General features: G+C 36.6%; 1 protein-coding gene across 4 annotated transcripts in view; it reads left to right on the top strand.

Annotated features, from left to right (window-relative positions):
• MIGA1 (mitoguardin 1) overlaps positions 1 to 15,257 on the top strand; it is a 96,498-nt gene extending 81,241 nt beyond the window's left edge. For 2 of the 4 annotated variants that reach the window (XM_047726472.1, XM_047726473.1), the window contains exons 9-16: positions 288 to 406; positions 667 to 739; positions 1,431 to 1,517; positions 2,859 to 2,957; positions 5,175 to 5,309; positions 6,686 to 6,739; positions 8,729 to 8,845; positions 11,604 to 15,257. In XM_047726472.1, coding sequence (XP_047582428.1) covers positions 288 to 406; positions 667 to 739; positions 1,431 to 1,517; positions 2,859 to 2,957; positions 5,175 to 5,309; positions 6,686 to 6,739; positions 8,729 to 8,845; positions 11,604 to 11,822 — 903 coding nt within the window. In that variant the 3' untranslated portion in view covers positions 11,823 to 15,257. Of the gene's footprint in view, positions 1 to 287; positions 407 to 666; positions 740 to 1,430; positions 1,518 to 2,858; positions 2,958 to 5,174; positions 5,310 to 6,685; positions 6,740 to 8,728; positions 8,846 to 8,930; positions 10,015 to 11,603 lie in introns of those variants that run through there. The other 2 variants (XM_047726474.1, XM_047726475.1) reach the window with 2 other exon arrangements.
• Positions 15,258 to 15,491: the final 234 nt, after the last annotated feature.

The raw sequence follows: 15,491 nt of genomic DNA, 5'->3' as shown, positions 1-15,491 counted from the left end.
CAGACAGAGATCACAAGTAGGCAGAGAGGCAGGCAGAGAGAGAGGAGGAAGTAGGCTCCCTGCTGAGCAGAGAGCCCGATGTGGGGCTCGATCTCAGGACCCTGGGATCATGACCTGAGCCGAAGGCAGAGGCTTTAACCCACTGAGCCACCCAGGCACCCCTTAGAGTGATTTTTATGGTTTAATCAAATTGAGTATGTTTTGATGTTAGCAAGATCCTGTTTTCTATCTTTTATAGTTTTTCTTCTTCTGTCAGTGTCATCTGTTGTAACCCACTGTATTCTTAGCTTGCAGAACACAGGGAAGGACGGCATGCCTACAGTCTAGAGTCTCTTTGCCACTGCCCTTTCTATGAAGAAGCCATGCATTTAGTTGAAGAAGGGAAAATTTACTCAAGAGTGCTTAGGTACCATTTCAGTTTTGCTTTTGTTTATGAAAAAATATTAAGGTACTGCTGCTATGCTTGTGTAATATTTATTAAAGATGTTTATGAGAATGGGGGAAAATGTCTTTTAGGCTCAAAAAATCTTTTTACATTTTTGTCATTATTGAAAAGACATGTGTTTTGTATTAAGGTCCTGAGGTTAAGCCTTACTTGAGTCCAAATTTGTAGTGGGCTTGATCTTGAATGCAGTTTAACAATTGTCTTCCCTGTTTATTACATAGAACTGAAATGTTGGAGTGCCTCGGAGACAGTGATTTTCTTGCCAAACTTCACTGTATTCGACAGGCTTTTCAGGTATTTTGTTTAACATTAAGTGACTTCACCTAGCCACTCATCCTCACCCTCATGCTATAGAGTCCAGCCGAATATAAACAGGACAACTCCTTGCTCTTGATTATCCTTATTTTTAATGGCAAGTATAAAATCTACTAAGTTTATTTTTTCTGCCTGCTATTTCCTTTCATTTTATTTGTCTTCATTTGTCTTTGTCCTCTGCCATGGCTTCCCAGGCCTACCATACGTTGTCCAACAGGGTATTCTGATGCTGGAGACGGGTACAAATGGCTGCTTAACATAAAAATCCTCTTATTAGCAATTAGTATGTGTTCTGGATTGTTTTGTATTTGAATCACTTCTAAAATCACTGATTTCCTAAAATGAAATAAGATCACTTAACAAAAAGATCATCTTTATTTTTCTATATTTTGGGGACTATATAACATTTATTTTGGATTTTCTAATATTAAATTGAACAGAACTTAAATTCGTACTTATTTCCCTTTAATCTTTTTTGATTATAGGTTCCTAGAGCTCCTTTTACGTTAGTAAATTACAACTTTCCTCTGTGGTCTACCTGCAGAAATAGTGCCACATGCAGTGCATTGACTGTATTAGGGTCGTTTATGTGTAGATGTGCTGTACAGTCAAATGTCCATTCAGGTTAATTATAGGTTTCTTTTTTCGTTGGGGTTGGATATTTTTTCAGGTCATACTTTCAGAAACAGCCAACAGGATATTCCTTGCTGAGAGTGGAAGGAAAATTTTATCAGCGTTAATTGTGAAGGCACGAAAGGTAAACTTGTTTTGTTGGCAAGTTTTTTACTGTTGTTTACTGGAGATTACCGTACATTACATTACAACACATTGAATCTTTAACAGGAGAAAAAGGTTTTGTAGATTGTTGCAAAGGTTCACATATTAAAAGTAAATTACCCAAAGAGCACTGACTTCTACTTGGGTTGATTTAGTTTCTATGTATGAAGTCTACACTATTTTGGTCAAGTTGTTCCTCATAACATTATTCCCAGTTTGATGTAAAGTCTGTGAATGTCATGTGGGGATTATCATTAGATCTGATACTACAACCACCACTCTTATTTCTAATACCTCTTCACTTACCTCCCTCAAATCCTATTCAGTGAGGTTCCAGGAAATAGTGGAGATCTCAGAAATCTGGAAATACAAATTGAGCTGCCTCTTACTCTTATTCATGGGACTGAATGAGGCAGAGCGATCACAAGAACTTCATTAAGACTGTAAGGAACCACTTCCCTTTATGTAGGGTGTGCCCAGATGTTGAGAAATAAATCAAGTAAAACAGGCCCTCCTTGAGCCATTTGAACACCTGGTTTTCTGACCCAATCCTTTTTTTTTTTTTTTTTAAGATTTTATTTATTTATTTGACAGAGAGAAATCACAAGTAAGCAGAGAGGCAGGCAGAGAGAGAGGAGGAAGCAGGCTCCCTGCTGAGCAGAAAGCCCGATGTGGGGCTCGAACCCAGGACCTGGGATCATGACCTGAGCCGAAGGCAGCGGCTCAACCCACTGTGCCACCCAGGCGCCCCTGACCCAATCCTTTTGAACCTCAATTACTTCATTTGTATAATAGAATTATATTTATGGTACACTATGTCAGAGGGTTTATGATCATTAATTAAATAATAAGTGGGAAAGCACAATTTTTTTAAGGTGCAAAATAAATGTAAGGTGATATTAACTACTTGTAATTCCCAGTGTGTATTTTATGTTGCTTTCTTGACCTTCCCGTGACAGATTAAACCCAGCGATTTCACCTAGCTTCCTCTGAGAGGAATGGAAATGCATCAGAACCATCACATAGTATCTGTTGTCACCAAGTTTTCATCTGAAGGACTGACCTAAATAGGCATACATATTTGATTATGACATTTTGCTTCTGACATTTTACTGATGTTCTTAGTCTGGGGTTCTGCCCAATGTTGGAACAACAAAATATCAGACCAAGTGAATATGACATACCTTGAAAATGTATTTTAATTTGTTACTTAATAGAATAAAGAGCTAACAAACATATTTGAAGAGTAACTCATTTACTTGGTAGGCTTGAGCCCTGTTATAAAGTTGAGTTGAGGATTAAAGTTTGTTTTCTTCTGCAGAATCCAAAGAAGTTTGAAGATGTTTTTGATGAAATGATCTATTTTTTAGAGCAGACTGATCACTGGGATAGTACTGAAATGGAACTTGCTGCTAGAGGAGTAAGTTTCAATTTTTTGTAATATTCATTCCCCTTAATTATGTACATATAATATTTATATAATCTGAGGCCACTGTTTCCTTGCCCCTGTTAAATGACAGTAAAACCAAACATGTGGTAATGGTTACGACAGTCATAAACAATAGCAACCACAGTCTTTATACTTTGGGACGATAGTTGAAAACGATTGTTTTTTAAGCCTGTCCATCCGTCCGTCCTTCCTTTTTCCCTTCCTCTCTCCCTCCCCTCCCTCCTTTCCTAGTTCCTTCTTTCTTCCTTCATCAGTAAGAAGGCCCTAGCAGAGTGAGTGGTGGCCTGTGCAGGGATGATTTTGAATGGGACAACAGATAGCGTAGAGGGGCCAGAGGATTTGCTACACAGGATTAAACAAATAATTAAACTTATTGAGAATAATGGGAGCCAGGTTTCTCACTCTCAGGGAGGGAAGATATAAAAAGCTAAGATTGGAGTAGGAGCTGTCCGGGTCAATTTGTAGTTTACTCTGTGTGTGTATAAAGATGTAGAAATAAATATAAAGTTTGCATATTTAGAAGCATATATGGACTTCCTAGTTCTGTTCACCGAGGGTCTGGGGGCAGCAGCACCTCAAAAGAAATTACTCCTAGCACACGGAGCTTGGCTTCTGAGTACCACTGTTCACTAAAAGGAACCTAGGACTCCTTGGGAAAATGGCTGATGTCAGCACCAGGATAGGGGAAGTATATAATGAGCCTGGAACATTTTGTTGTACCAGAAGCTTAAAGAATGAATTTGCAAGGGGCTGAAAGGCTTTCTAGGCAAAGAAAATAGTTGGTACGGAGCGCCTGGGTGGCTCAGTGGGTTGGGCCTCTGCCTTCGGCTCAGGTCATGATCCCAGGTTCCTGGGATCGAGCCCCGCATCGGGCTCCCTGCTCAGCAGGGAGCCTGCTTCCTCCTCTCTCTCTCTGCCTGCCTCTCTGCCTACTGTGATCTCTCTCTGTCTGTCAAATAAATAAATAAAATCTTTAAAAAAAAAAAAAAGAAAATAGTTGGTACAAAGACAGAAAGACATAATCTTTCTTTTTTTGGTGTTCCCTCACTTGGTGCAGGGATTGGTAACTAGTCAGTTGTGCAGGCCAGAACCCTGGGATTCACCCTTTACACCTCCTGGTCCTTGCCTACCATATCATATTTACGTCTGAGTTTTGTCAGTTTTTTTAGTTTCTTCATCTTCTTTCTAATCTTGCCATTCTTTCTAATCCTAAACATTGTGCCTGAGCAACTACTCTTTCTCCCTGGACTACTTCAGAGTCTTTGCAAGGCCAGACTCCCTGCTACTCTTCCGCTCTCTCCTCTCCATTCCAGTCTCTACACTGCTGCCAAACAGTCTTCAAAAAAATGCAGATCTGATCATCCACCTCCCCTCTACCACTGCCCCTCCAAAATACTGGTTAAAATCCAAAATTATGAACATGGACCTAGCCCTTCCTGGTTGTGTCCAGCCACTTACCCCCGTGCCCTCTGCTGCAGGATGCTGCAGCACACTGTTGATGGTTTTCTTCAACTCAACACCACTGTGTTCCTTCTTACCTGCAACACTTTGACAAGTATTTCCATACCTGGGATGCCTCTGTCCCTAAAAAAAAGCCCTCTCTGACATCTAGTCTAGATTAGACTCTCCATCATAAGCTCTCATAGTCCCATGTCCTTTTGCCTTTACTGGGTTTATCACAGTTTATAATTGTGTATTTGTGGCACTATCTGTTCCTGTTTGTTTTCCCACTAAATTCTAAGCGTCTCATTTGGTTGCCATGGAAGTGTGAGCACCTGGTACAGCATGTAGTACAACACAGTATGCATGGCTGAGTGAAGGAGTAAGAGGCTCACGATGTGGTGGGGAGGACAGGCAGATATCCCAGGAGCTGTAGAACAAAGTAGCTGGAGCTTGGCGGATACCATAATCAAAGCACGGACAAAGGACTCCCAGGATGCAGTGAAGGAGAGATTAATTTCACCTGAAGAGATCTAGGAAGGAAGAGCTGTTATATGAATTATAACGTAGTTATAGTTTCTGGTGGTGAGGTATTTTCATATTTGTCTCTCTTCCCCTTTTCTTGTCAGGGATATAATCTGAGTCAGCTATAAACACCCTGCTATTATAAAGTGTGAAGCACTGGTTCGGACTTTATTTCTGCTCTATGTAACAGTAATTTGTGTTTTAACTCATAATTTAATGCAGGTGAAAAACCTAAATTTTTATGATGTTGTTCTGGATTTTATATTAATGGATTCCTTTGAAGATTTAGAAAACCCACCCACTAACATACAGAATGTAGTAAATAATCGGTGGCTGAACTCCTCCTTCAAAGAAACTGTAAGTGGTGGTTTTACCTTTATCTCAACCATTTAAATTTGATGATAAATGGTCAGAGCTGGGAAGATCAATAAGATTTACTTATATATCTGCTTATAGAATGATTAGCGTGGAAACTGGGTTCAGTCTTTGATACTGGGATCAGATGTGTATGATACACAACATCTTCAGATGAAATTCCCTTTGGCTCTTCTGTCTGTCCCTGTGCTGACCTGGAGGACCAGTGTTTTCTTCAGATCTCAGACTCAGGCTTTAGACCAGTTCATGCCTAACCAGATAACTGAACTGGCTCTGTGACTAACCTGAAATATAGCAGTTGTCAAAAGACAGTATGTATTTTTTAGAGGAAGATAGGAGATTTATGTTCTCAAATACTATAAAAAATGAGGGGAGAGAAGGAGTGCCTCATGGGCTCAGTCTGTAGAAAATGCAACTCGTGATATCAGGGTTGTGAGTTCAAGCCCTACCTTGAGTGTACTTAAAAATAAATTTTTTTAAATGAAAGAAAAGGGGGAGTAAAAGAAATAGGCATATGCAAAAATAAAACAGGTTTAAACTATATTCTATACTTTGAATGTTTTCAGTTTCTCTTGTCTTTTTGCACTCAGATCTCTATTTGACATTGTTTTTTTTGTTGTGCTTTATTTAAGTGTGTACCCGGAAGGAAGTAGGTAAAATAGATATTCATGCTGCAATAGAAGGTCTTTAAAAAAATGTTCCAGCTGCCTATTTCAAAACTATTTTGGAAATTTCTGATACTAAATTTTAAAGCGTTTTTAATAAATCCACTTTTCACTCAAGATATGTTTTAGCCATAAAAGTTATATGTTCTCTCATTTCTTAACTGATTTGGCAAAGTGACCTTGATCAAAGTTGGGCCATGCCAGATTTCGTTAAGATCTACTTGGGTGTTTTAGTCCCTATCATTAAGGTTATATTTCTTAGTTTTTTATTGGAATAAAACTGTTAGCTCTACCCATGACTATTTCCAGCAATACTATTCTTAAAGAAAAAAAAATATTACATTGTCTTCATTATTATACATAAAATGGCTATTGCTATATGTGTCTCTGTGTACACGTATTTTTATTCTTTTCCTATAGGAACAGAACTGAAGATTCCTGAGAGTTGAATTATAGTTAACCAAGTTTCTTGGTACCAGAGCTCAGCCTTTTTCCTTCAGTGCCTTTGTATTTAATTTTAAAATTTATAAAAACAAAATACCACTATTATTCACAAATAATGAAAGGGAAAATGTTAATGTTTTGAACATTTTAAACCCATAAACCTATGAATTTCGCATAAAAATCATTCCTAATGCAAAGTCTATAAGTCATAAATGTAAGTCTTGCTTTTTCTCCTTTGCATATATTTAGGCTGTGGCTTCAAGTTGTTGGTCAGTGCTGAAACAGAAAAGGCAACAGATGAAGGTAAATTTCATTATGCCTTGGACTTCTTCTTTTTTGGGTAATTTGAGGCTCTTGTCAAAGAAACTGCTGAGTCAATTCTCAAGTGGGGATGGAAGCTCTTGGAACCGTCCTTCAAGCTGGATGAGTGACTTATTGATACTGGGTTGGCTTCCCTGTTTTGAATAACTTCTCCATCTCTTAATATTCTGTATAGTTCAGTAGAGCAGATTGAGGCATGCATGGGATTTCTACTAGGTGAAAGAAGGTTTAGGGTTAGAAATGGCTCTGAAAGAATTTTTAAGATAACTGGGGACCATGTATGTGAATAATTCTTGTTTAAAATGATTCCAGAGGACAACCTCAGGTCCCCTCCTTCTTCGGGAGCTTTGTAGTCTATCATTCAATAAACTTAAAAAGAAAAAAAAAAAGATTTCAGAGACCCTGTGTTTTTAAACAAGCTTTTCAAATGATGATTATGAACTCTTAACATTTGGGAACCACTGGTTTGGGGCTAGGGAGTAGACTTGTAGACTTGTAGACTTGGGCTTGTAGACTAGCTGTTCTGACCTCAGGCAAGTTCCCATCGGCTGACCTCCACTTCTGTTTGCAGAATGGAATTGGTGCCTACTCATAGGGTTGGTGTAAGGATGAAATAAGATAATATTAACCAGGTTCATTTAAGTATAAAATGAAAAGTAAATATAAAAATGAGCTTAATAAATAGTAGTTTCCATAATAATCATGATAATAATAACATTTATAACTTTATGTTTTCTTAGCATAAATCCTATACCTTAGACTAGTCTTCTGTCCATATCCACAGATTACCTATATATCTCACCTCTTGGGGAACTATTTTCTATACCTGGAATGCCATACTCTTTCCTGTGTATTTAAATATATTTTACATCTTGTTGAGTTCAGCTCATGTTATTACTTGGGGAAGCATGTCTCTTCAGTCAGCTCATGCTAATGTCTTACCTGTCTGAACTCTTACTACAGTTAGAGTCTATGGGGTTTAGAATTTTAATATACGCAGAACCTCTCAGACTAATAACTTTGGTGCATCCTTCGTAACCTTTTGGCTTTCACTGGTTAGCTATGTGTGACAAAGGACAGGTTTCTTAACTCCTTTGATGTATCACTTTCTACATGATTAAAATAATGTTAACATGACCTACTTTTTCAAGAATGTTTTATTAGATTAAATAGAACCTAGCACTTTATCTGGAATATAACGGGTACTCATTAAATGGTAATTGCTGCTAGAGTATATGTATATTTTAAATCGAGGTTTAGAAGATGTTTTGGAAATAACCCCTTCAGGAGACAGAATCTTAAGGCATAGTTATCCCCAGTTGATGCTATATGACAAATCCCACAGGACGTTATTTAACAAGGGAAATTCAGAAAGTTATTAATAAACTTAGAGAGGTTCCTGAATTACAACTGTATGTTTTACTATTACACAAGAAGAGGTAGTAATTATACAGTTAAATGCTTCAATAATACCTGGTTCCTCAACTAAAAGTTGGGATTCTAATAAGCATATTTTTGTGCTAGTCATTTAAAAATCAGTTTGGTCTTTTTCAGGTAATCTGATTAAGTGATTGAGGGGAACTGTTTAATAGCTGAAACCATGGTCATCTCATTCATCCTAAGAATTATACTGCCAAAGAATACCATAGCATCTTGTTATTGCTTGGTTGTAACACTGATATGATTACTTTTTTATGAAGCATTTTTATGAGGTGAAAAATGCCTTTAAGAAATAATGTTCCTCAGCACATTTGAAACTGTTGGCTAGGATACGAAAATTATATAAAACAAAGTGGCTCCAGAAGTTACTTGTAAGCTTATTCAGTTCCCTAGCAGGCTGGCTCCTCCTTCACCCTTGCCTTGTCCTCAGAAAGAGCTGATCTTATGGTGGATAGCAATTTAAGTTTCTCTGCTAGAGATAGCTAATTCAAGAAAGTAAGAATAACTCAATTCTCCTTTACTTCCCAATAGATCCCAGATGGATTTTTTGCCCATTTTTATGCCATTTGTGAGCAAATCAGCCCTGTCCTCGCCTGGGGCTTTTTGGGTCCTAGAAATTCTCTCTATGATTTATGTTGCTTCTTTAAGGTATGTTCAGTCATTGAATCATCTCGTTTTTTCTAACTCGAAAAGTGGATGGAGACTTTATTCTGTTTTGTGTTTGCTTTTGTAGGAAAATGAATGTGAGTGAAAGGTAAAGTTATGAAAGTCACTTAAATTCAGTGTTTAAACGCCAGTGGAACATTTATTATATAGATTTGGTGCTTTATTCTGGAATAGTTGCAGCAAGTCCATTCCTCTTATCGATTCCTTCTGTAATGGATGCGTGCTTTTGTGTGGCGTCGCCGTGTCCCAGTCAACTTGCTGCAGACGGCTGTTCTTCACCTGGACTCTTTAGAAATGTATAAAACAAATAATAATGTGCCTTGTTGCACATGTAGGCAATTTAGAAGTAAGTTCTGGTTTAAGGTAACTTGAATGATAAAACCCCAGTTGTGAGAGATACCATGGGAGTTTAAGGTTGTATCCCAATGTCAGTGGTTTGCCAAAACACAAGTAACAGCTCGTTGCAGAATTTTCTGCATTGCATAGTGCCAAGAAAAGTCTCACTATTTCATAGTCTTGAATTTAGGCTGAGTTTCAAGGAGCAAATAAAAGTAAACATCAGTATGAATTTGAAAGTTTTTGATGTTTGAAAGTTTGCATGTTTCATTCTATTCATTTAAAAAGTTAAATCATTATGTTTATGTGCTGTTAATGTAACATTTGTTTAAATGTTTAGGAAGTAATTATCTTACTGTCATTCAAAAAGACTGATCAGTTTTTGACTCGTGTTTTTTTTTGAACTCCCAAAATGTAAGGTATGTGGGAAGAATTTGGACTGGGAATTAAGTTTATCATGAATGAATGAACAGCCTGACTCTGGGGAAATCATCCACAGATCTGTCCTCCTTCTCTTCATCTGTAAAATGAGGGGGCTTGACAAGTTCATTGCTAACGACTCATCCAGTTATAGAGTCAAGCAAATCTATGAAGTGTGCCTTCCTAGTACTTCTTAACACCCGATTTCTGTGGGATAGAAATTAAGTATTTCTGTTTTTTGTTGTTTGGAATTACTTTTTCCCCCCCATCATGGCATAACAGCCTGTGACTTAATACATACAAGTAGAATACAACTTGTTTAAAATGAGTTTCAGCAAAAAAGAGTGAGATTTTGCCATTTTCAACAGCACCGTTGGACCTACAGGGTATTATGCTAAGTGAAATAAGTCAGATAGAGAAAGACAAATGCCATCTGATTTTACTTATATGTGGAAACCAGAAAACAAAGCAAATGAACAACAACAAAAAAAATATGTAGAATGGTAAGTACAGAGAACAAACTGGTGGTTGCCAGAGAAGAGGGGATTGGGAGGATGGGCAAAATAGGTGAAGGGGAGTAAGAGATATAAACTTCTAGTTATAAAATAAGTAAGTCACGGGGATAAAAAGTACAACGTAGGGAATATAGTCAATAATATTGTAAAAACATTGTATGGTGATGGGTGATAACTACATTTACCATGGTGAGTATTGAGTCATGTGTAGATTTGCTGAATCACTGTGTTGTACACCTGAAACTAATAAAACACTGTATTTCAACCATACTACAGTAAAAAAATGAGTTGCAGCACAAGTATTAACTTACTGAAGTGAAATATCCTTCAGATCTTCCACTGGTTTGAGACCTGAAATTTTTAATTTTCATGTATCTTAAGTTTTTATATACAGAAATATATACCCTTAAAAGTTAGGGCTCCTGGGTAGCTCAGTTGGTTAAGCGACTGCCTTCAGCTCAGGTCATGATGCCAGGGTCTTGGGATCGAGCCCCGCATTGGGCTCTCTGCTCAGTGGGGAGCCTGCTTCTGCTTCTGCCTCCGCCCTGCTCATGCACATGTGCACACTCTCTCTCCTCTCACAAAAATAAATAAATAAATAAATAAAATCTTAAAAAAAAAAACCCAAAAACTTAAAAATTATAGGGGCACAAAAAAAAATTACAGGGGCGCCTGGGTGGCTCAGTCAGTTAAGTGTCCAACTCTTAGTTTTGGCTCAGGTCATGATCTCAGGGTTGTAGGATCAAGCCCCAAGTGGGGCTTCACGCTCAGTGCAGAGTCTGCTTGAGATTCTCTGTCTCTCCCTCTCCATCTGACCGTTCCCTGCTTGTGCTTTCTCTCTGTCTCTAAAATTAAAAAAGAAATAAAAGTTAACAACTATTGGAAATCATTTACTCTTGGGTCTTAAAGTAGTACCAGTGTTCAGAGGTAACACTGAAAATATCAATTATTGAGAAAGAATTAATAATAGCCCCTTACAGTGCTTTAGGGTTTAGGCATTTGCCATAGATTTTTTTTTTCATCTTCACGTCAGCCCTGAATATTATAAAGGAGAAGTAGTAGTATCCCAGATTTTACAGAAAAAGAAAGTGAGACCTAGGAAAGGTTTAATCACTTGTTCAAGGTCCCTTTTCCAATGAGATAAGAGACTAATACTGGAAGTCAGGCCTTCTGACTCCTAATTCAGTGCTTGTTACAATGTTGGTAACTATTTTCTTTTCAAAGATTTATTTATTTGACAGACAGAGATCACAAGTAGGCAGAGAGGCAGGCAGAGAGGGGGAAGCAAACTCCCTGCTGAGCAGAGAGCCCAATATGGGGCTCGATCCAGGACCCTGAGATCATGACCTGAGCCGAAGGCAGAGGCTTTAACCCACTGAGCCACCCAGACACCCCACAATATTAATAACTATTTAGATTAATATGATTTTGGTCTGATAGTGCCAGTTTGTTTTGTGTTCATTTTCCAGAATCAAGTTCTTTTCTTTCTCAAAGACATTTTTGACTTCGAGAAGGTACGCTATTCCAGTATAGAGACTTTGGCCGAAGATCTCATGCAGTTACTTATTCGCCGCACTGAACTCTTGACGGCCTATCTTGGAGCTGATGCACTGAGGCATACAAGTAGCTGTCTAAGTAGTCATGGTCATGTCATGTCCAGTGGCCTATTGGAAGCCAAAGTGCAATAAGTACCATAAAGAACATACGGTTGGAATGTACTATGAAATAGTTAAGGTAACTGTTGATTTTGTACCATGTATTATAAGGAATTGGGGGATATGGACTCAGGGTATGAGTGATCATACTGTATTTACACAGTTCTGTCATTGAATCCCTGTGTACTATATCCAAAGTGATGCTTTCTAGTCTTTACGTAATAATTTAAGTCATGAAATGTTGTATATTTTACAGAAATACTGCTTGAAATAAAACCAGTACTTGGGAGTTAGTTGATTTGTCTTCCTGAAGCTGTCTTAGATGTCCAGTATCATTTTCAAAAGCTCTGTTTTTATGCTTTGCACCTTGAAAATATACACTGTAGCCAAGACCTTCGTGGCCCCCTTATGTAAGGATATATTACTCCTAGTGTCAACAAATTTAACTTTGCCTGAAAATGTATTTTTCATTGTAAAGTTATTTATTCAATCAAGTTTAGGCAGTAGTGGTGTTTAATACGTACTGCTTACGTTATTGCTCGTGCATTTGCTCATGTTTGAATCAAAGAAATTGTAATGGCTGAGTATCATTATAAAACATTTAAATGAATTGACACTGAGAAGTTTACAAGTTTATATTAGATTTGCTGCAGTTTCCAAAATATATTATTGTTGGTCCTGTAAGTTAGAATAATGAGACCTAAGAAATTTTTTTTTATCTCTTTATAGATTAGAGCATTTTTCCCTTGAATGATCCATTGATTAAAAAGATAACATTTATTAACTCTAAGAAGTTGTTAAGATTTTTTGTGTGTAGTTTTGAAACTGTTTCCCAATATCTGAAGATACTAATGTGGATACAGTAAAATAGTTTCTAAGTTCTCCTCCTATAGAACTTAGAGCGCACTGGGAATTTGTCATATTATGCCCAATTTAAAAAATATTCATACTTTGACTCTTAATGAGGTTTTAAAGGTATTTTTCCCCCTGAATACAAAACAAAATATTTTTTTTAGTGGCATGGAAGTATATTTCATGTCCTTTATGGTAAATAAATGAACAAATGGGTTGTTCATATGAGTAGGGTTCTTCAGAGTATATTAGATACATTCAGAGCCGTGTTAATTTTGTGTCTAAACCATATATCGCTTATTTAAAGTGGCTCACTCAGCATATCAAAGCACTGGACTCATTGATTTTGCTCCCAAGGTGAGCTTTATTTATTTCGGGAGGGAGTTACCCAGAAAGATCTAAAATATATTTTTTAAAAAATGAATTTTTAGATTAAAGTGCCTAGTTTCTGACGAATGAATAGAAAATGAAAAGTGAGGGAGAAAAGCATAATCTTTTAAGGTTTTAAATTTACATTTGTGCCACACTTATGTAATAATTAGTTACAAAATACAAGTTTCAGAATCTTTATGCTGTTGGCATGTATACTGTGTCCCATAATATGTGGGTTACAGAATTAAACAATATGAAATATTGCTCAGATATTTATTTCCTGACGTTTCTTACATATATTCTTAATTTTAACAATTGGCTACTCATAATTGTTATTATTGATGGAGGAATAGCATTAGAAGTATCAAAGCTAAAAATTGCATTCTGTGTTGTTTTATTTTTTAATTCATATCTTGTACTTTTAGCTTCTTGTTGGGTACCATTGGCCTTGAATGATTCATACACGTGTGTGTGTGTGCACACATGTTCCCATCATTGTGTAGGCAAGACAGGTATTGTTTATATTTATCTTACGGTTGGGGGCGGCTAAATGTTTTAAGCTGTGGTTTTATAAACAGAGCTGTAAGTAAACTTAATTACTTTTTTATTTGAGGAAGATATTATTTGAAATCTATTTTGAAGAATTGCACTATTTAATAATGCTGCTACTACATAAGGTAATTCTGGGGAATTTATTTCATCAGATAAGATGAATCGCTTTCCAGAAGGTGGGTTTTTTTCTCTTTTACACTTCACCTTTAAAAAAAAAAAAAGTTGCCCTTATTCAAGAGGTTAGTTTGTCAAATTCAGCATTTGAGTTTGATTCATTTCTGGTCAGTTATGTAGCTACTACTTCAAAAAAGTGCTTTCTTTTTGTGGCCTTTGACAGAAGAAACAAGAGTGACCAAATAGAATTTCAGGGTAATTAGTATAGGTAAAAAAAAAAAACCCTCTGTTTTATAAGGGAAGAAACTTGAACTTTTTAAAAGAAACATCTCTTTAAAATGGTTCTGACCACAGCAGACGTGCTTAAGACATATGTACCAATTTCAGCTTGCCTTGAAATTGGGTTAAACAATTAAAGCAATGTTATAAATAATAAAAAAGAAAAGAAAAGATTAAACTAGTCTAGAGCTTTTTTGGAAAAAACCCTGTTAGACGCATGCTGGTACAGTCAGAAAACTGCCATTGTCACCACCAGTCCTATTACCGTCCCTGTGTATGTGATAATCAGAGGGCCTTGAGTTCATCCTGAGAAAATGTTTTTTTCCTCCCGTTTTCTGGAAGAGAAAAGATCCGTGTTCAGGTGATTTATGTTTGGTAACTTTCTTTCTGTTTTGGTTTCTCTATGTTTTTGTTCAACTAAAAGGCTAGTTATTTCTTCATTTAAGGCTTACAATATGTTTAAAAAATGTCAAAATGAGATTTTTTTTAAAAAAAGAAGCCAAGAGTCTCATACGGTTATAGTCAGCTCCAAAAAACTTTGTCATAAAATAGTACTTTTATTTGGATCCATTTATTTTTATTGTTGTTAAATTACCTGGCTTTATAAAAAATATTTACAAACTTTTTCTTGCCTTAAAATGTAACGTTTTCACACCCGAAACTAATGTAACATTGTCAACTACACTTCAGTTAAAAAAAAAGTCACATTTTCTGCTTAAATGATTACCTAAAGAGCGATTATTTGTATCACAAAAGAATTCAGTTTATTATTCCTTTAAACCTATTAAATAGGAATGCCAAAGTAACATTTGATACACTTCTCTGTGACCTTTCATAATCAGAAATTTAAAATTATGTTCATGACAATTTGTCTTTAATGTGAACACATTTTAGGAAATTATTTGGAATTTCAAAGTGATTATAAGAATTAGACTGAATCCAGATCTTTTGTTTTTTGCTTGGATCAATTACATCTAGAAATTTCTCTGCAAGTGAGACTTAAGAATTTGTATAATCTGTGATTAATGGAAATAATGGAAATGGGCATTCTTTCTTTGTTCCTAGTGATTCTGTTATGTTATTGTTTGGCTTAGTTTGCAACAACCATGTATTGTCCTTACTCGGCTCATTAGTAAATGTGTCTATTTCCTAAATGTAGGGATTGTACTTATTAATTTATGTAAAGGTGAAACACTACAGTAGCAGAAAAAAAATAGCACTGGCTCTTTAGCTAAAATAAGCACTGTAACATAGATGTATTTCTACTACTGCCAAATAAAATAGTGATGGTACATTTTACTGATGTATTGAGTGTTTTATACAATGCTTATATGCATATTTGCAAGATCACACTGGTCTCATCAGACCACGTCCTATGGGAGCTCGTGGTGTGGTGGCCGTAAGACCACATACACAGGCACAGAGAACACCGACGACTGCAGAACTGTTGGAATCAAGTGCCAAAGCACATTTCTTCTCTGTGGACAAAGTGGGAGAAAGGACAGTTCTGTGATGAGTGAAGCCAGAATACTT

The sequence above is a fragment of the Lutra lutra genome, chromosome 4 (assembly GCF_902655055.1).
Source record: "Lutra lutra chromosome 4, mLutLut1.2, whole genome shotgun sequence".
Taxonomy (NCBI): Eukaryota; Metazoa; Chordata; class Mammalia; order Carnivora; family Mustelidae; genus Lutra; species Lutra lutra.
Note: the sequence above shows the minus strand (reverse complement) of the source record. Positions and strands in the feature narration are given on the sequence as shown.